The 20,250-nt window shown below is 39.9% G+C and overlaps 2 protein-coding genes across 5 annotated transcripts in view; one reads left to right on the top strand and one right to left on the bottom strand.

Moving 5' to 3' along the window:
• Positions 1 to 1,511: 1,511 nt before the first annotated feature.
• RPA3 (replication protein A3) lies at positions 1,512 to 4,744 on the bottom strand. Its single transcript, XM_042817022.1, has 4 exons — positions 4,646 to 4,744; positions 4,391 to 4,465; positions 2,568 to 2,676; positions 1,512 to 2,067 (listed from the first exon to the last, which is right to left on the bottom strand). Exons 1-4 carry the CDS (start codon positions 4,742 to 4,744, stop codon positions 1,985 to 1,987), a joined length of 366 nt encoding a protein of 121 aa, XP_042672956.1. The 3' UTR covers positions 1,512 to 1,984.
• Positions 4,745 to 4,874: 130 nt separating this feature from the next.
• Positions 4,875 to 20,250, top strand: part of UMAD1 (UBAP1-MVB12-associated (UMA) domain containing 1) — a 92,364-nt gene continuing 76,988 nt past the window's right edge. For all 4 annotated transcript variants that reach the window (XR_006168401.1, XR_006168402.1, XM_042816458.1 and 1 more), the window contains exons 1-2: positions 4,875 to 4,959; positions 10,571 to 10,683. Coding sequence is in view for 2 of the 4 variants with exons in the window: in XM_042816458.1 (XP_042672392.1) it covers positions 10,602 to 10,683 (82 nt within the window). In the remaining 2 variants the exon portion in view is untranslated. The remainder of the gene's footprint in view (positions 4,960 to 10,570; positions 10,684 to 20,250) is intronic.

The raw sequence follows: 20,250 nt of genomic DNA, 5'->3' as shown, positions 1-20,250 counted from the left end.
ATGCCCCAGTTTCACTGACCTGATATCTTCCCTTGGTGTTTATGGTGTGGTTGCTCTTGTGATTCCCCTTTCATGAGTTACCCACTAAGCCAGAGTTTCCCTTTATTGTTTCTAAGCCCTGGCAGTTTCTCATACATCTACTGAGTTAGTGAAATTCTGAAGGGGGGGGGAAGCAATGCAGTCCCCATGGTTATTTCTTTGATATGTGGAATGTCTTGCACTTTCTTTAGTTGTTGCCCTCCTAAATACATACAGAGCCTGAGCATTACTTTTCCTTTCATAGCAAGAATATGTTACAGTTCCTTATTAATATAAGCCACACAGTCAGTTTGATACTGCTTCTTGTGTGTATCATTGCTCTGGGATAGAGGTCTTGACAGACAAGGGAAAACTAGCATTTACCACTTAGATGTGATCAAATATTTACACACAAGTTCCCATATCCAAGGATGGTCTCTGTCGGTGTAAAGTGCTGTAGCCATCTAGTGGTGGAATCCGTTTTATTGGGCTTAGATAACCTTGTAAAGAACTATTTGCATGTTATATTTTACAATATATATACATGCACAAAATAGATTTTTTTTCTAAGGTAGAATAATTCTAGAGAGTTAAATGCCAGTAAAACAAGCATGTAGTTGTTAGCAATGACATTTAATTTTGCTGAATGCTAAAATACAGTAGTAATGGTACCATAAAGCAGAGTATGGTGTCATGCCAGAAGGACCTTCTTGTTCAGGTTTACAGTATGAGACTGACTCATACTTCTCAGGTCCTTCTCCCTCACCTCCTGTCACTGTCCAACTTCTAAGCAGAGAGGGAAGAAAACAAAGCACCTGATTAACCTGATCAGCCACTCAGCTGGAAGAACTAATTCACTTATGATTTGTAACAATCAGAGTAGTGCTGCAGTTTGTGGTAAGTTTGATAAATGAGGCCTCTTTAAAAACAGATTCTTTGACTAAAAATGGAGACATTCATAAATAAGCACAGTGCTAGCGATCTTAATAAGGTTTTAATCCAGCTATAAAAACTGCAGCTAGAAAAGGCTAGTGAATATGGAACCACACACAAAAAAGTTTACTTAAAATGCTTTCTAACTATTTTATTAAATCACAGAAAATTTTTCAGAAGTTAGATTTAACTGTGTTACGTGGAGAGGTAAGAATTCTGCTGTGTGATATTAAATAGCCTGGATTGTAATAGAATAAAATTCCCCCTGGACTGTGGGGAAGTTTGTCTGAGTAAAATCATCAAGACATCTTAGCAGAGTCCTGGTACTTCTGCCTTGACATCCACCAAGAATGACGTTTGTGATGGGGATTTCAAGTGTGATTGAGTTACAAGCCTAATCAGACACTTAAATGTCTCTAATGTTGAACAGCAGTGCAGAAGGCAAGTACCTTGTGCTCCACATTGTCAAAATTAAATTACTTGTGTTAGGTAAAATGGAATAGGAATCACCATGTATCGTTGGAAATAGCACTAGGTAGATATAATACTACCACAAGCAGTTGTACGTAGTCATATGTTTATTGGAGAAGTGACCATTATCAAGATGCAAAATAAATCTTCCCCCCCACATTCAACAAATTTATATCAAAGCAAAAGATATTTTGAGATATCTTTACGTTAATACCCTACCAAACATCTTCAGTATGAGTTTTGTGTTAAGTATCCTGGGACCTCCGTGGACAATGGAAAAGACACCTACAAAATGTCCATTTCTAGCAAATCCTGCAAGAGAGCATTCCTCATGAATGCAGAAGGATTAAATATATACAGTCAGTAAGATAGCCACAGAAATGTTCTGCTTCTCACTAAGCTCATGCAAAGAAAAGTTTTTAAGAAAATATATTTCACTGGCCACACATGGCACGTGTAATAGCATCTTCTTAGTATATTTGCTGGAAACTAATGCAAGTCTTACCGTGCTGTCAGGTAAGACAGCCAAGGTAATGTTGCACACCTGAAGCTCTAAAAAGAATTAATTGTTCCTCCCAGTACCAAAGGGGAAGTATTCAGGGAATTCGTGAATAATTTTCAGTGCTTCATTGTAGAGTTCCAGATCTGAAAGAGGGCAAAAAAAGAAAAAAGCTTAAATTCCCCACTAGCAAATTGCAGCATTAAAGCACTGCCAGTTTTAAAGCAATACAGTTGAGTATTCTCCATCCCCTACATGCTCTCCAGTTTTCCAACCCTGCCATAGTCTCATTGCTTTCTTTTTGAGGGATTATTTTTAGGCCTGCTAATAACTGGACATCACACAAGGTCCAACACAGGACAGGGAAGACAAAGAACCGTGTAGCTGGGAATGGGGAAACAATCAGGCCTGGGGCAATGGCCTAGGTCAGCTCAGGCCTTGAACCAGTCCCTACAGTTTGGCAGTAAAATAACGTATTCAGCACGTAGTATTTTCTAATGCCATTGTCTGTTTATATATTTTCCACACCATATTAGGCAGCTTGAAGAATGATCCTCTCCACAGGAAGGGATAATGATGCTCTCCTTATTTACTGAATAAATGTTCAGAATACAAAATTAATTTGCTCTAACATATCCTTACTTACCAAATGGACTTTTATCTTCCCTGAACTGGACGTATGACATGCACATGATGGTTGCCTGATTTGTGACTCTTCCCACCACTTCAAGAATTCCTGAGATCTCTTCATCTAGCTGCAGAATGTACCAGAAATGAAATTAGCATCACCAAATTAGCTGTTATTTCCACTGCACAGCACTCGAACCAGGAATTCTCTGAAGGTGTGTTCATTACAACAGATTCTGTTCTGTGTCAAGTCATACATGAGTACTGGTGGGGAGAGGGGAGGATTAAGAGACAACAGGAAAAAAAAAACAAAAACAAAAGCTTTGCACCTCTTACAGATTTACAGTTTTTGTAAAGGCACTTCAGTACTACACAGAAAAGGTATGAAGCAGCAGCAGAGGGAAGACTGAACTTTGAGGGTGTATGAAACTATGCTGTCTAAACACTGAAGATTGGTCTAGGGCAACAGAGACAATTAAAATCCAGATTTGAATGAGCTGCATTCAAAACTTTGCAGATTGTAAGACTTTATGAAAGCTAAGGGATTATCATTTGTGCTAGAAAGCAGTGCCAGTAATTCTAGATTAAGGAGGATTTAGATTATCATCCAAAATTATTTCTTAGGTAATAAACCTTTGGTTGAGTAAGAAAAAATAGTTAGGCTAAAAATTTCATCTCACCCTAAAATCATTTGTTTTCTTTTCCTCTTTGATTTTAGTATATTCATTTGAGGACTCTGGTACTATTTCAGTAATACCCTTCCAGTATCTGACTCTTGTGTGATCTTTCTAAACACACCCGTTTCTTCCTTACACAGCACTGCAGCACAGACTGAAATGCCCAGCATCCAGCTGTGCATTTATGACATTCACCCATTTACTCTATCATGGAAAGTCAGAGAATCATTGGTGAGATGCTGACAGCCTAAGTTGCAACAGCTCAACACAGGAAACCTTTTCAGGAGCTCAAGTGAGAGTTAAGATACAGGGCAGTACCTGCAGGAAAGACATTTTCTTGCAGTTTGGAGATGAACACAGTTTCATATTTGTAAGACCAAACTCTTCTCCAGATTGCATTTTACACAAATGAGACTCAATTCTTATAAGTCAGAGTATTGGTGCAATTATTTCACAGCAATGGAGTCAGACTTGCCTGTATATTTAACAACTCATTCAGAGGAAAAGATGGAAACACTGCTGCCACCCTCAGTTAAACTATAGTGTTTGTCATCAGGAGGTGTCACAACTACAGTAATCCTTTAATTACAACATACCTCAGAGGTTAAAAAAAAAAATAGAGAAAATGCCTGGGAGTTACTCCTTTACTGGTACTTGGTCACAAAGGAAACAGTATTGCTGCACATGAAATATCCATTTAAGGGACTCTTAAAAACAAGATATTCTCGAGGTTTGTTTTTGATCAATCTCACAAAGTGTAGGATGGTTAGCATGGTGACACACTGGAAGAGGTTGCCCGAGGAGGTTGTGGATGCCCCATCCCTGGAGGGGTTCAGGGCCAGGCTGGATGGGCTCTGGGCAGCCTGGTCTGGTGGTTGGTGACCCTGCACATAGCAGGGGGTGGAAACTTGATGATCTTTGAGGTCCTTTTCAACCCAGGCCGTTCTATGATTCTACGAAGCATTTTGTTAAGGGCAGGAATATGGTCAGTAAAGTGATGAAGGAAAAAAGTGAAAGAAAGACAAGACGTGGGGTGAAACACACCGTGCTACAAGCAGCGAATAGGGCAAGCCTTAGCATCCAACCAGGGACGTGTCTGGAAGGGGGGAACGAAGCCTGTCTGCACAGCAGCCAAAAATTGCCAACAACGCAGCTGCTTACTTACAGGTTCGCTCAGCTCCACCGTCGCGTTGCAGCCTTCTCCGTCCGACAGAACTATAAGTTTCCCCGTCGGGTGAATCTACAAAACAAACGACGCCGTGCGCTCAGCGACGGCCGAAAGACGAGCGAGCGGACAGAGGGCCCTCGGCCCGCAGGGAGGCTGCAGCCGGCCCGGGCGAGGCTGCACTCGGCGGCCGAGGGGCAGCGGCGCTTCCGGGGAGCCTCCCGGGGAGTAGCGGGGGAAGGACTGCGTACGGACCTTCTCGACGCGCCCCACGAAGCAGACGGGCCGCCCGATGTGCTGCGCCAGCTGCGCGGCGGCGATGCGCGGCCGCGGCGCCTCGTGCACGTCCCCCATGGCGCCGGCCTCCTTCCCGCGCTGTGCCAGAGTCGCCCCCTGTCATCCTTGGCAACGGGACGGCGGCGGGGCGGAGCTTTACCGCCGCCAGCCAATCGGCTTGGCGCTTTGCTATGACGTCATGGGAGCGCGCCGCTGCCGTCTCCTGAAGCCGGGAGGGAGGGCGGCGGCGTCTCCTCACGGAGCCGGAAGCGACGAGCAGCGGCGGCGGGCTGGTGGGTGACTGAGGGCTGAGGCGGGGGAGGCGGTGGGGAGGCCGGCGGGAAGAGGGCTGAGCCCTGGGGAAGGCGGCAGGGAAGCTCTGGGGCTGTTCGTCCTCCCGCTGGCCTGCTCGCCGCGGCCCGAGCCCTTGCAGTTCTTGGCGATGGCAGCCTGACCCCTTTCCCGCTCCCCTGCCGGCAGCCCTCCGCTCGCTTTGCAGGGAGCGCGCGCGCCGCGTGCCCGCTGCCTGCCCGAGCGCTGCGCAATCACGCCGCTTCTCCTTGCCCCGGGGAACCGCGGTTCTGCGTGCTGTGCAGCACCGTCTGGCTGACCGACCGACTGAACGACTGACGCGAGGCAGAGTTGGCGCAGGCTCCCTCTGTGCCCGCTGCCGTGTCGGGCTGTGCTCTGTGAATGTCTCCAGTGTATAGAACGTCTTTCTAATTTCCTTTCCCTAAGCGCTGTCCTCAGCGCTGTCATTTCCTCAGGGTCGCTCTGCTGCTCGCTTAGCAGCGGTTAATTTGCCAGAGATTCTTGTCACGTCAGCATCTCTTCAAAGCTGTGAAGGAGATGTCTCACGAAGGTAGCACAAGGTGCAACAGCGCTGCTCCTGGGGCTGTCGTGTCTGGTTGGAGCACCAGTATGATCCTGTGCACTATTGTCAGTAGCATTACATCTCTGTTGCCCTCAGTTGCCAATGGAGGTTTGCTGTTAGAGTTTGCAGGGAAAGAAGTTAGCTTTCAGGCAGTTAGGCATTGCATCTGGTGAAAGTCTGGCTTTCTGTCTTATCTGCTGCTTTCTTGAGCGTTGCCAGCAGTTTGGCTATGCCTGGTTCACCCCTGGCTTTCTGTTTGTCACCTTAATCGTGGTGGTTGTTTGTGATTCCACATCCTGGTGTATTTTTGTATGAGGATAGCTGAGGTTGCGTTGGCACTGAGTAATTCAGGTCCTCTGTTAGAACAGTGTCAATAAATATATATTTATATATATATATTTACGTCTTTTTTAGCATGTTAGCAAATGTGTGTCCCATTTCTGTATTTGTGTTTCTCTTGACACCTATCTTCATCAAACCCATAAACTAAAGGAATGTGACTAGAGTTGGCAGATAAAGAAATGATTTATCATGGGTTTTCTTTCTTCTTCTCTTCTTGTGCAAACCTTTATTAGGCCAGAAGCTTTTAAATTCTTTTGATGTCACAGGGAAATCTTTTCAACATGTGCGTTCTTGACTCTGAATTAGTTGGTTTCATGTTATAAGTGAGCTGTACAGGGCTGTGAACACGTTACTCATTTTCTTGCTGATTTAATAGTCTATCACAGCAAATGCTCATATAGATGAGAGAACTGCTCTGATGCCATCTCGTTTTCTCTTTCTGTGGGTTCTACAGCTTAGACAGCTGGCTTTGAAATTATTCTGGTTCTTTCTTTAAAATCAGTCTTTGTATCTTTTCTGACCTCACTTCATCATCTATCTAAGCACCAGTATTTTCATCACAGTTCTGCTTTGCTGTATTCCCAAGCGTCTTTTTTTTTGTTTGTTTGTTTTTTTAATCATTAATTTACCTTTCGTCTCATGTTACTTGTGAACATGCAGGAAAATGGTAAAAAGTAGTGCTAAATAGGTTAGGATCCTTACATATACAAAAATCCTATTGGATGTAATGTATTGGTTTGGCTCAAAGGTCTCCCATACCTCTTGTCAAAGCAGACTGACAAAGTGTACCAGGCATACATTAATCCCTGTGTGCAGCTCTGCAACTCATCATTGCCCAGTGCCGTGTTTGTTCTCAGAGCCTCACGTAAAGACAGAATATTTCTTACAGTCTCACAGAATTGCTGTACTTCACAGTTTGTTACTTGCTAATGACTGAAGCAGTGCCAAAAGAGTTATTTTTTCAACTACCAACAATGAGACTGGAGAAAGGAAAAATTATGTCCCCTTTTCTGTTGAGGGGGAAACATGAGGAGAAGGGAATTGCATATTCCCTCCAAGGGAGATTTTTATCTGTAGTCAGTGAATTCAATTTTCAGGTCTCCTATAGAAATCAAATTAAACCCATCTGGAAAGAGGAAAGTGGTGTGCTACATTGGAGGCATTACTGCAAGGAATGTGGCACTCTGAATAGTGGGTGTGTTGTCTCTGATTTTGTGCTGACAGCTTTTTAAAAGCAAAGATGTCATGTGTTTTTCTCTCTAGTTCATGTGACCATACATCCAAATTTCCAAACATTGAAGGTGATTTTCTTACTCTGAAATTAAATTTGTGCCGAAATTGGTTGTTCTCAGCTTTTGTGTAATAAAGCCTCATCTTATCTACGAGTAGTAAGACTCAGCCTGACTCTGCAAGTGCTTAAACAGTGCTCTTATCTTCAAAAGCACGCGTGTGTTTTCATTCAATTCGGTGTTTCTTTGTTCTGTTTTTAACATGTAATTCAGGAAACTTCATGTCTGCATTTCATATTACTGGAGAGATTTATGTTCACTTTTGAAGTACCACAGTTGATAAAATTCTGAAGAGAGCAAAGATCACAGCTATCACAGTGCTGCCCATCCTTCTCCTATATATAAGCCTCGCTTTATATGCCTCTGCTTTTTGTCTCTTTTTTTTTTCCTCTTTTTTTTTTTTTAAAGCTCTTATTTAAGGTTAATCTTTGTGTTGAAGATAGAGACTGAAAGAAGGGAAGTCGTTGATGCAGACCTGAGGGCATTACAGGTTTACAGGAAACAAAAAATGGGATACTCAGAGAAGGTTTGCCTTCTGTCAGCGATGGGGGAAAAAATCCAGGCTGTGAAAGTGCTTGTAAAGTTAATTTGGCTGTATCAAATTGTACTTACTGCTCATTTTCTCTGAACTGAAATGCCTCCAGTCTTGTTTGTTCGTTTGTTTTAAAGCACTGATGTTTATGTGTGCAGGAATTAAAAGCTGATAAGCTCATATTTTCCTGCACAACACTGTTGTGTAGATGTATGCACTTAGTAAGATGCTTTACTTTGTGTGAGTAATAGTGAAAGGAGATCACTGTTTGGAAGAGCTGGAAACTGTAAAATAATGCAGATGTCAGAGAGGAAAAAGAAGGGAACGGAGCAATTGCAGCTCTTGGAGCGGCTGCCTGCAATCGGAGTCTCTACCAGAGCTACTTGTGAGATTTTACACATTGAGTTGATTTCTCTTCTTGTTGTGTGCTTGGGAAGAAGGTAAAATTGCATTTTAAAACTGCTCCACAACTGCCTCTCCTTCATACATCACTGGAGCAGAAACCTGACTCCTGAGCATTGCAGCACAGGTTTTTACCGCTTGAGCTATGGGGCTGACAGCCCTAATTGGTAGCAGGAGAAGACTTATTCCCTAAGGGCTAAAAAAAGGAATATGCTGCTGGCGCCATGTGTTGAGCCTGGGTGTGGGGGAAAGGAGGCAATTAGGGGGTTTCTGCTGTGTAACCTCCATGGGACTGGAACACCAGTATTCCACACGCTAAGGTAAGGAAATGTGCACAGAAGAATCAAATGCACAGAAGTAACATTCATTTTTCGTATGACTGCATATCCGAGGCTGGTTGGCTTGGGGTGTTCTTGCATGCATCTGAGTGGTTTATTTGACTGATAGAAATTCCACTGCGTCAGCGTAAGGCAGCTGTAGCTGGCCGGCCTCTGGGCTGCTCTGAGTTTCATTCAGAGGTATCACTCCACGCTTTGAATCACTGCTGGTTTTGACCACATTCTATTTATATACCGTTGTTGAAAGCCAACGCTTACACTTCATAAAGGACTCTGTATGCTCTGCTCCATGGAAGGATTTGATATGCTTGTAACAGCAGAGCGGGGGCAGTTCATACGTGGTGAATAGTCAGGGCTGGTTGTGAAGAAAATTACTGCAGGTCACTGAGCAGGGCACAACGAGTCTTGCGTATGGGATCACAAATACTTGGATGGGAATGGAGGAATTTGGGCAAATAATTAATCCTTTTTTTTAAAAAAATTTTAAATATAAAAGCTAGCATTGTAGTTTCCTATATTTCACTCACGATGGTTCTTTTTTATTTGTATTTAGTTTAAGATAATATTATCTCTAGAGTATGCCTCTTTTCTTTAGACTTGACTCTTCCTGGGTGTATATATTAGGATTGATATACTCCTGTTGGATTGTCAGCCCCTTCGCTATCCATATCTTCAAAATAAGTCAGGATTCAGTTCCTCAAGCTCTGCTTCGGACTCAAAGTTGCATTATTTGACTTTGCCAATTTTGTATTGGTATTTCAGTAGAGAAAAGCTTTATGCACCTCTCTTTACCTTCACTTCTATTTGATGCAGCACTTCTTAGCCAGTCCGTTCACACGCTGCTGTGTGGCTCTGCATTGCCCAGGGTGCCGCTTGGCCACTTCTCAGGGAACTGGAAGTGAGCAGATGTTGGGCTGGTGGCTGCTGGGCAGTGCTGCTTTCCTCTTCCATTGCAACAGCTCTGTAGATGGGAGCTGCTGTTGCTGGAGGAGATGGTGAGAGTTGGTTACTGTGTTTGGTGGTGCGTGTTGTGTAGAAAATAGAAAGTGATGCTGTACTGTGATGTAAGTCAAACCTGTAAATGCATACTTCATGTGATTCTGTTGTTCAGTTTTTGCTGAAGTGGGACTTGCTAATGAAACTTTTCTTATAACTTTTTGTTCTATCTATTTATTTAAAGGAATGATCCTTCCTTGATTCTACATCTTAAATGTTCGGAATAATTAGATAATTTATATAGGATGTCTTTTGGTTTATCCAAATATATGGTGTGCTTCATAGCTGGCCCATCTGGCTGTCTTTTGACTAATGCTTGTGAGGCTTTTTCAGATGAGTTTGTCCTCTTTAAGCTATTAAAATTGCTTCAAATCTTGCTTTCCTGAGATACTGAGCACAATCATTTACAGCTGCCACTATCCCATTACTGTTATGCTTTACCTGTTTTGTTCCAGCTCATGTGAAGTCATAGTTACAGTCTGTTTGGCAGGTTCTTATAGAACGGCTTATTGTTCCGAAGAAGCTGCTTCATTGTATTGTGCTTTCTTTTAGGGGAATATTCCCAAGTATTAAGCTGTATGTAAGGGTATGAACTGGAAAAATGAAAATGGATGCTATGCTATTATTGTATGTGTTTTTATTTTTTATCTGTGCTTTTGTAATTGGTGCACAGACACTTAATATAGTGTAATTTGCTTAATTAAAGTACTGCTATGTTATAGAACTACATTTCCTGTAGGATCATGTTTTGGGCTCTAGGGTTTAAAACCTTGAGAGCAAACTCTGGTGGGAAAATTTGTGTAACAACAATTCAAAAACGCAAAAGAATATGGAAAGGTGCTTAATAAATGCTGAAGTGAGTTTTCTTCTTTAATTTTCCATTAGAAAGATAAGTTGTTTGTCTGTTTTATTCCATTCTTCACAAAAACCCTTTAGTAATTTAAACTTTTTGCTTATTGAAGTCAATTGCTATACCAACAAGGAACTCTATCTGACATGCTGATGCCTGATATTTCAAATCTGGTAATACAGATCTAGCTGTAATACCATGCATTTGGTATTTGGGGTGGTATGAACTTTTTATGCTGAATTCTGCTGTCTTGTATTTAACATAAATTGTCTTCATTCTAGATAACAAGCTAGAAGAAGAGAAAAAGAGACTATGTTCAGCTTCTTCCGGAAAGGTCAAGATTCAAAGAAAATTACAGTGCAAGAGAGAGAAGCAGATGGATTTGTTATTGTGGGTAAGTGATGCTTCTGTATATAATGATTCTTGTAATCTTTGAGTGTAAAAAGGTCTTTGAGATGCTTAGACTAAGAGAAAAGAATTAAAAGAAGCCGTAACAAAAACAACTCAGAATTCTTGCTTTTCCACAAGTAAGCCTACACTATTCCAGACTAAATAGCTAAAGCTTTATTTCTTCACATTATTATTATTATTTTTTTTAATAGGTACAAGCTCTTCTTGAAGATCATGGAAATTCCAATTTCTTATTTTCCCCTCATGTTTTAAACAATGAAACATTATTTCTTTTCAGAACAAGAAACCTCAGAGTTACCGCTTCTAACTTTATGGTTAGAGTTGCAGAGAGAATATCTTGTTACAGCTGCTAACTTCCCTCCTTCTAATGTTATCCCCAAAGTCTTTTTAAACTAGAAGGCAAGATGTGTCTGTGTATTGCCAGTCACACGGTGAATGTTCTGATTCAGAATATGATTTTTTGATTAGTTTGATGAAAACTAAGCAGTTTGGGATTTTCTAAGTCTTTCTGTTATTCAGAACTTAATCTGAAGTGTACTTGTCTGTGGCCAGGCTAAATCTACACCATTAAGTAAGTTCTGTCACAAGTTCTGTAGGATGGCTCAAGCACACAGGAGAAACAGAATTTATTGTAGTGCTGTAACTGATCCTTTTCTTCTTCCTCTTCTGAAAGTTTGTATTTTTCTCCTTGTAAAACTGTCATCATCAGTGTTCAATTTCTGTTGCTCTGATTAACTGAGTTATATTGAGGAATCTTATAGGAATCTATGTAAGTGGTATTTGAGCATTCTGAAGTAAGGAGAGCTGCTGAGTTATCAAAATCTAACAGTGTGAGACTACTAGAGCTCATTCTTAGGATAACTTACTCATGTGCTTAAAACAAATAGCCACAGCTAGCTGTCAATTGTTAAAATAGATCCAGTTTCACATATGTGACTGTTAGGTTGAACAGTTGTCTTCCACTGGATTTTCTTCATATGGACCTGTCTACTCACCTTGGTTTTGATGACTATGTTAAATAATTCCAGCACTTGCATTGTGGAAGGGTTAAAGGAGAGACCACAATCATCTCCCAAAAGGTTGGAGACCAGAGTTTCAAATTCTGCAACAGAAAGAGAGCTCTGCATATAAAGGTTGCTCATCTGCAACAACTGTTCACCCCAGTTTTGTACTTAACTTGGCTTCATTCCTTTTTCTTGAAATACTGTCAGTGACTACTTAAATTTTATTCCTGTTATTTTGTTTAAAATAAACATAAACTCTTAAACATAAACTGAAGAATTATCAAGTATGCATGAGTCTTCTGTTATTTCTATTTACTATTTCTTTTCTCTTGAATAGCAGTTAATTTTGCACGCTGTGATGAGATAGCACATAGTCTTTTCATCTGAACTTTTACTTGGCAGAACAATTACTGCCTGTCTTGTCAGTGAAGCATGTCACTGTGCTGCTGGTCAGAAGCAGTTGCAGAGTTATAGGTTAGTACCTAAGTAGATACTTACGTAGAAGTTTTGGCTAGGAATAGTTATTCTCCTAGTTTGTTTTTTATTGCTTGGATGGGAGATATTGAAACTTTTCAAAATGAGATGTAAAGCATTCTGGAACATCAGTACTGAAGTCTTATCTTAGTAGTAATCATAGGAAAGCTGTTCTTATGACTGCATCTTTAAGTTATAAGTGTGAATACTGCCTTAGGCAGTGAACAAACAGTCTTAACAGGGGGTCAGAGCTAAATGTTGTGTGATTCAGTTTGTTTTCTAAACCCAGTCTTTCATTTGAAGCATGTAAGAAAAAAAGAAAAAAAACAACAGCCTTGTTCACTAATACTCTGCGGAGAAGAGAGGAAGCATTTTGCTTCTCTTTCATGGAGAGAAAAAGAGGAAAAAAATGCATCTTTAGAGAATGTTGGCTTCTGATTTCCACAGAAGCTTTTTGTAGTCAGGCGAAGCTTGCCTGTCACAAATCCTTTTCAAGGTTTTTCATACCGTGCACCATTAATTGAGGGCCTTCAGGAACCCTACTAAAAGTCTCAGAGAGACCTATCAAGAAATAATCAAATTACAATTTATTTGCAAAATGAATTCCAGTCTACCATCCATTTTGATGATTCTTGGTAGCTGTGTGGAAGAAAACACATTAATGCTAGTGTGTTGGTTTTAAACGCAGTTAAAAATCTCTCATCAGTTAACAAAGATGCATGTGATCTGTAGTTGTAATTTCTGTCAAAAATCAGGCATTGAAAAATTGAGGCAGTGCTGTTTTCATGTAATTCTGGTGAGCAAATCAGAAACTCTGCAAACATTGTTCTCAGAGATACGGTTTGAATTTTGGGTGGTCCTGGATGGAGCCCTGGATGTGCTTTTCCAAAACTACTGTGTTTCAATGTTCATTTTGTTTTCAGGTATATTTTAAGATGCTGATGTGCAGGGTCTTGATTATTCTTCCAGCAAAATTTGAAACAAGCCAGGTGTGCAGGAGCAGCAAGGGCAGCTGCACCCCAAGGCAGGTGAACCTGCAGGGGAGGGAAGGTGATGTGAGGGCAGACAGGCTGAGGCAGAGACCTCAGCTCTGAGAGGCACTGTACTGTGCTGCCTGAGTAAGGAGAGCAGAGCAGGTCTAGTGGCAGTGACCAAGCTCAGCTTTAACGGGCTTAATCAGGAAGTGCTGTGTGATGAAGATATGAAAAAGTCAAATGATCAACACCAGTCAGTCTTTAGTTCTGGAAGTCTTGGCTCTGTTTTTCTGAAGAACAGTTCATGTGTTGTTCCCCCCGCCATCCATTTCTGTGTTCCATTAATGTATTACACATACAGATATTCTTTGGGGTGCTTTTTGTTGTGGAAGAACTGGATAAATTGTCATGAATTAAAGTACACCTAGTTGTTTCCTGACGTGTAAGTACATAAGTAAAATACTGTTTATACGGTCATGTCAATAATGTAGGTCTCTGTATATTTGGAAGAACTTCTGAGATGAATTTGCAGTTTTAAAATCTTCAAGAATTAAGTATGTTTTGAAAAGGAAGCATGATATACTGACCCTTCCGAATCTAAGGACTGCATCCCTACTGCTTGATTAGTGCAGTGCACATAGCTGTTTGGTTTTTCTCTTGCATGCACGTACCTCAAGGAGGAAATGCACCAAGAGATCTGTAAGACCTTAGTGTTGCTGCTGCTGGTTTTTCTGTGGCTTGATAGTAATCTGTAGTAGAATCCTGTGAATCTTTACACTGTTTTGCCATTAATATTTAAGGAGCTTCTAGTGGTGCTAGTCACAAAGACTGGAATGCTGCAGTATTTTAAAATAATATGCTGTTACATTTAAGAAATCCACAAGGCTTAGTGCCCATTGGAGAAAAGAAGGTTTGGTTTCAGTGCCCTTTTATTTTCTGCATTGGTGGGTTTAAGGGGTTTTTGTTTTTGTTTATTTATTTTTTTTGATGTAGTGTTTGTGTAGCTATTTCCAACCCTGCTGTTTTCCAATAAGCAAGCTGCCATTTCATTTTCTTGTGAAGGTTTGAAAATATTTAATGTTAACTTTGAGACAATCTGAGGTTTTGGGGGAATTCTAATATATATATATATATATATATATATATATATATATTCTAATTCTAATAATAATAGTATAATAATAGTAAAATGATAATTCTAATATATATATATATATATTTCTAAAGAATATATGCATTAGCCTATGCCAATGTAAGTAAATGCTTTGGTGCATGCCATGCTGTATTAATACTGTTGAGGAGCATGTGTTGATTATATTAAGCAACCTGTTTTTCAAATCACTGCTTTCTGCATTCTATATTGAAAAAAAGAGGTGGTAGCTCATCTGGGCACTGAATTTTTCAATCAGAGTTGACTGAAAAGGGAGTGGGAGAATTCAGAAAGAGAAGAAACAGTCCTCTCCTGTTACTGATCTTTAGTTGCATAAGGAGGTAATGGCTACCCTTCATTCAGTAATGAAGTCAAACTAATTCTCTTGGGTACTAGTTTTAAACAAAAACAAACTGCATTTTTCAGTAGTACCACTAGGTGGTGATTTCTCTTGCATCTCGTAGTTGTGCTTTTCTCTTTCTCCTTCATTTGCCCACACACACAGAAAGTCGAGTAATAGTAATTATCAGTACAACATTTTATTAGACTGTAGGTTTTCATCAGAAGTATAAAAAGCTTTTTAAAGCCTAATATCAAATTTATAATGGAATTCCAGTCTAATAAAAATAATGAAGCTTGAAGTGTTGACAGCATGTATCTAGATGTTGGCTTGTAATTCTTTCCAAGCTGATCTGTTGAGGCCCATGTGGGACCTAAATAACACAAAGAAGTAAATTTGCATATTTTACAGCAGGGGGAAAAACAGAATGCAAAAACATGAATAATTAGGAGCACAAGCTTCATGCTATATTAATACTGTTGAAAAGCATGTGTTGATTGTATTCTGAAAGCCAGTAGTGATTTGGTTGAGTGAACTCAGCATCTCTTATGCAGATTAAAGGAACTGGGTTACAGAACAACTGAAATTCATTGTTGCGCTGTGTAAGTAGGTATATTTCTCAAAGGAAATATATATTTTTTTCTAGATTTTGTGCAGTACTGGCAGTCTTTCCATTTTACTGTTTCATCAAAATGTGGATTTCTTTTGGCAGAGCATTTTTAATTGCTTATTTGCGTACCTCCAGATTTTCAAATAGTTATCTCAGCCACAAGTCAGACGTTAGAATTTTTAGCACTTCATTGTATGCGACCTATTTTTCCATTACATTTGTCTTCATGCTTTCTAAGGCCCGAGCCCCAGAAAACACATTCATGACATGTATTATATTTCATTAAAGTTTAAATTTGCCAAAAAAGTCTTTCTGTAAATAAATTTACCAAAATGCCCTTTCTTAAATGTTTCTATGCAGGCAAATTTTGAATCACTGTGTTGGCTTCTACTCATTTTAAATGTAGGTTATTTAACCTACTTTTTAATGATAAACATTTATTTAAAACAACATTAAAACAATGCTTTTTTGAAATTGATGGTTAGGGTTCATACTCTCTTGGCCCAAAAATGCTAAAGACTTCTTGTGTTCAACTTTTATAGCAGTTTTATTTCTGGAGTGGGGAAAAAAAAAAGTTCAAATATTTGCCAGTGTATTTGAGATTGTTATTTTGGAGCTTTAAGGTAGATCAAAAATGCACAGAATGAAGCATTTTTAGTCAGTCTTTTAAGCACATATTTTTAAGTTGCATAACCAAAAGAGGAAAATGGTAAAACGTACCAATCTCTTTAGAAATTGATGTAACTGTAAGAGGTTAAAGAGGCATCTGGCAAAAGGTTGTTTTGAGGTCACACATGCATCTGACAGTTTGCTGCTAGCCCTGTAAGAAAATATTGGTTGGAGTTGGATTCCTGTTTTTCATATTAACTGCCTTCCAAGCTGATGTATAATAGTCACTTTCTATGGATGCCCGTCTCCTGAATGCTCCTGAGAGGTTTCACCCTACTGATTTTAAAGCTTTTGTAAATAGCAGTGGAAGTAGAATATACAGATGAATAAAATCCTTTTTTTTTTTCCCCCTGATTTATTTATTTTTCTTAATCCCTCTTTCCCCCACTAGAAACTTCTCCTCTGGAAAGATGAAGGCATTCCTTGGACCTGATTGTTCTGCAATGATGTATTTGCGTAGACACTGCAGTGTTCTTTAACCTTTGTTTATAGTATTTGTGACTGTTGTTGACACCTGAGTTCTGACAGCTTTACTCCCATAGGTAGTGTCTCAGTCAGTTGGTCTGTAATGCATTCTTAAAGCAATCTGAGGTTGGAATGTAAGAAATAAAAATAATGACTGCCTAGAATAGCAAAATATAACACAAAAGTAGGGATATTCAGATGTCGGCTGTAAACTTTGTTTCCCAACTTATACTGGTCATTAAATCCCTTGTAGGAGTAAAAAGTTCTTTGCTTTATGATGCAAAGGAAAGTGTTGAAGGTGGATAGGAAAATCAGACTTGGACTCGAGAGGCTGTAAGATGAACTTACAGGCAGGTACAGCCAAGATGAACTTACAACTGAAAAACAGAGTGGTGGAAAATGTCTTGTAGGAGTCTAAGTTGCTATCCTGGCAAATGATAAATTCAGATCAAAGTCTGTCTTTTAGAAATTTACAGCATAGTTAGAGATCTTTCTTTCCAAATGGGTCCCTCGTATTAATGTCTGTAGTCTCTGTCTGATGGAAGTCATTCAGCCTGACACAGATGTTAATCAATGTTAATTTTCTGTGAAGGAAACATTATGTTGAGCTGATTTTACACACATCCCTCCCTTTGTACTTCAGTGTTATGTCTTTTGCTTTTGCCATAACACATCTTTGGTGCTTGCCAAAAATACAGCGTGCTTTCTGATCACTGCTCGAGCAGCTGAATGTGCTTCAGTTTTTTCATGCCACTTCCCCCCTATAAATTAGGGTGCATGATGTCTGTTCTGCAGTTATTTTTATGGTGGATGGGTGCCCACGATCACTTCACTCTTTTCTTTACTCTTCTCTTTATTTTTTTTTTTTAATATTGTCAATGAGAATGAGTACAAACTGGAGAGGGAGCTCAAAGTAGTACTATCAATTGTGAGGGTGTCTTTTGGTTTGCTTTGATGGGGAGATCGGGTGGGGGGGTCTGGGGGTGGGTGGGTATGGTGTCTGTCTTTCTTTTTTCTTCCAGTTGCCTCCAGACTAATGACCAAGTCTTTAAGCATATGGCTACCATTACATATGTAAAATAAACTCACTTTTTCAGTTGAAAGCAGGCAAACTTCCTTAAAATGTTCAGAGTCGCAGAGATTTTCCTTAGGGGAGTGGGGTCGGGGGGAGGATTTGGTCTGATAGACCTTATCATTCTAAAGCTTACTTTACTGAGACCTGTACAGACATGCAGTTATTGAGGAGCTCAAGCTCCTAGGTTTCCTATTACAGGGTGAGTAAGGGAGAGGAACAACTTAGAACCCATAGGATTAATTTTTATTCTTCTTTCAGTTTTCATGATTTTTCTTCCCCTTTTTTGAGAGGCAGAGAATGGGAATTCAGTTATTTCTTTTCTTTCTTTTTTTTTTAAAGGGAACGTGCCTGAATTCCTCCTGAATTATTTCAAGTTTAAGTCTTGCAGTGTTGGAATGCTGTTTCTAAGGAAGATTTACCTTATTAAAGTATTAGTACAGATATTGTAGAAAGCAGTCAGTATTATATTTTAAAACATGGATATTAAATACACATACCAGCACACCCTTCATTTGGATGGGGAACTGGATATAAATTTCAGCTGTATGTACTGGCTATGAACTTATAAAAATTTTCTCCCGCTTTACTGCTCTGTAAACTGGAGCTGAGAACCAGGAGCAAACCATATGCAGTTTCCAACTTGTGCACTGCATTATACAAAATTAGGGAAGGCCAATCCAAGAAATTGAATTCAGCATTTCTGAAATCCAGTTCTCAAAGTGTTTTGAGCATATTTGCCTAAGATGACCCACTAGCAAAGGAGAAAGCTTGTGTTCTTGGTGTGCTGTGAAGCTGAATTGTCAGAGTCGAAGCACTGTATGTCAAGCACATCCGTCTACTTGATTCAAAACAAAACCTGAAGTTACAGAATGTTCTTCTTGAAATGCATACTTGTGCTTATTGGAGCGTTCATCCAACAACCTCAAAATCTAGTTCTGCATGGGCTTAGCACATCTTCTAGCATCGAAGTGTGAAACAGTCCAGTTGGAAGGACCACTTCTGTTTACTTTGGCTGCACAGTGATTCTACTCCAATAGTGCAAGATATATGAGCTTCTGTTACGCTGCATTAATCATGGAATTGCAGTGACCTTAGAGTGAGGAAAATGGAATACTGGTGTCTACTCCCTACCCTGTGTCTGTTGTGCTCTTTGATTTTTGTTTTCTTTAATGGAGATGATTAAAAATAAACATAAATAGCACAAAGAGACATGTGCTTGCTGCCAACTTGTAAGCATTACATTTGATGGTTTAACTCTGTTCCAGGCACCTTTTCCTTTCTGTCTGAATATCAGATCCAGCTTCAAATGGAAGGGAGAAAGGTACCTCAAGCAAGTGTGAGCATAGCTGACTGGGAGGGCTCCTGTGATGAACAGGAGCTGGAGAATACCTTCAGGCTGTGGAGCCCAAAGCTCACGTTCATTGCATCTTGAGTAGGCTGGTGAGAAGATGAAGGGGAGAAGGTGGGATTTGTTCTAGGGTCCCATTTTTCTTTTCAAGAGAAGGTGCCCATTGTGCTTGGAGCATGCTGCATGGGAAGGCAGGAGTTAAGCTGCTTCCCACTCAGATCCGGGATGCTTGTTTTCATCTGCAGAAGCTACAGCTAATGAATTTAGATCCCTAATGCATTTTGTGGCTTCTGAGACAGCTGCTTTTTTAGATTATTGTTTTGGATATGCCTTTCCAGACATCGTACTCATTCTAATCTTTTTGTTGATAGCAGAATGTGTACTGCATGAAGATAATGAGCCATGGTTTGTTATAATATGCTTTTCATTTTAAATAGTATTGAACTGCAGTCAAATTCTATACTCGCAGATCTTTGCTACTAGACTAAATTAACATTTTAGAAATATTAAGAAAATTTTAGGAGTAATAAGGGGGAGAACTTTAAGCAAAATAATTGCATATCACCCAGACGTATGATCTTCAACTTGTCACAGCTGTGAACACATTTATTATCCATCAAAGCTTGGTTAAAATAAGCCTTGCTGGGAGGAGGGTAGCAGGCACCACTTCCAAGCAGCAGAGTTCCTCTGTGCTCCCTTTGCCACTGGTTTTGTGACCCAACCAGCATGGACCTTCTTGCTCTCCGTGGGCACTAGAGCTGACAACTTGGCTTATAAGGAAGAGGGGTCATCTTTGGTGTTTAAATAAGAAAATAAAGAAATAAGAGCTGTCTAGCACATTTTGATTCTGTTCTGAAGAAATTAAGAACCTCAGAATATAAAATGTTCAATAAACTTTATTCCTCTATGTATTGCTTTTTGAAACTTGGAGCTTAAAGACAACTGTGGAAGTTGTTTTTAAATAGAATCAGGCTTCCTTCCATTATTAAAAGACCTTCACTGTGCCTGCCAGATATTCTCCTGGTACTTTTTACTGGCTAGGCAGCATGAGCTCACATTGAGCAGCAGGTACATTAAGCACAAATATCTTTCAGCTCCCTATCTTATGCATTTACCTTCCTAGCAGCTGCTCTTGAAAAAGAAAGATTTTGTTTTCTTTCCTTTCTCTAGATTTGGTGAATCAACTCAAAGCTGAAGATGTTCTCTCTATTCTTTTGTGTTCTGATTTCAGAAGGTGTTGTATGTGTTAAGTGCTGTCTGCTATCTTTCTTCTCCCTCACCCTCCTTTGGTTTCAGTGGAACTTCTGAATCCTCTGTTCCCTGTGGGTTTACATTTTTCTAAGTCATCAGCACATTCCTGACAGCATAAGACATCTGTTTGCTTATGTTCTGTACCTAAAGTCAATGAACTTAATGAGCAGAGAATGAATTATGAAGTTAA

The sequence above is a fragment of the Centrocercus urophasianus genome, unplaced genomic scaffold (assembly GCF_019232065.1).
Source record: "Centrocercus urophasianus isolate 14NV4802_14NV808 unplaced genomic scaffold, USGS_Curo_1.0 seq_16, whole genome shotgun sequence".
Taxonomy (NCBI): Eukaryota; Metazoa; Chordata; class Aves; order Galliformes; family Phasianidae; genus Centrocercus; species Centrocercus urophasianus.
The sequence above is the reverse complement of the archived record's forward strand: the minus strand, read 5'-3'. Positions and strand labels throughout refer to the sequence as shown.